At 65.9% G+C, this 533-nt stretch overlaps 1 protein-coding gene across 1 annotated transcript; it reads right to left on the reverse strand.

Moving 5' to 3' along the window:
- Positions 1-3: 3 nt before the first annotated feature.
- Positions 4-527, reverse strand: LOC104916121 (potassium voltage-gated channel subfamily A member 7-like; the record flags this gene model as incomplete). Its single annotated transcript, XM_010727102.1, has 1 exon — positions 4-527. A coding segment is annotated over exon 1 (507 nt), but the record flags the coding sequence as incomplete, so codon positions are not given.
- Positions 528-533: the final 6 nt, after the last annotated feature.

The raw sequence follows: 533 nt of genomic DNA on the forward strand, positions 1-533 counted from the left end.
CACTTCGCCCCCAGCCCGGAATTGGGGGAGGGTCTCGAGGCAGAAGACGACGATGGAGACGAGGATGATGAGGACGGAGAGCAGCGCGACGGCTCGGGCTGCCGGGGAGCTTTCGGGATGCTCGCAAAGCAGCCAAGCCCTGCGACGGAGCCGACCTCGGGGCAGCGGCCGCGGCATTTCCAGCCCCAAACCTTCGGCTTCTCGGACGCGATCTTCGGCTTCGGGTCCCAATTGATAAAATCTCAATTCCTCCAAAAAAACGTCCAGCGGGACGTCGGGGGGTCGGCGCAGCCTCCCTCCGGATTGGTAGTAATAAAGGACGGCCCCGAAGGCTCCCCGGTGTCGGTCGAAGAAATACTCGCGGCGTTGGGGGTCGAAGAAACGGCGGCGGCGCCGGGGGTCTCCGAGGAGGGTGTCGGGGAAACGGAGGAGGGTCCGACCCAGGGTCTCGAAACGCCGACCGGCCACGTTGATGGCAACGCGTTCACAGCAGCCAGGCGGCTCGGCCATGGTGCGGGGTGGGAGACCCCCCT

This window comes from Meleagris gallopavo, unplaced genomic scaffold, assembly GCF_000146605.3.
Source record: "Meleagris gallopavo isolate NT-WF06-2002-E0010 breed Aviagen turkey brand Nicholas breeding stock unplaced genomic scaffold, Turkey_5.1 ChrUn_random_7180001870163, whole genome shotgun sequence".
Classification (NCBI taxonomy): Eukaryota; Metazoa; Chordata; class Aves; order Galliformes; family Phasianidae; genus Meleagris; species Meleagris gallopavo.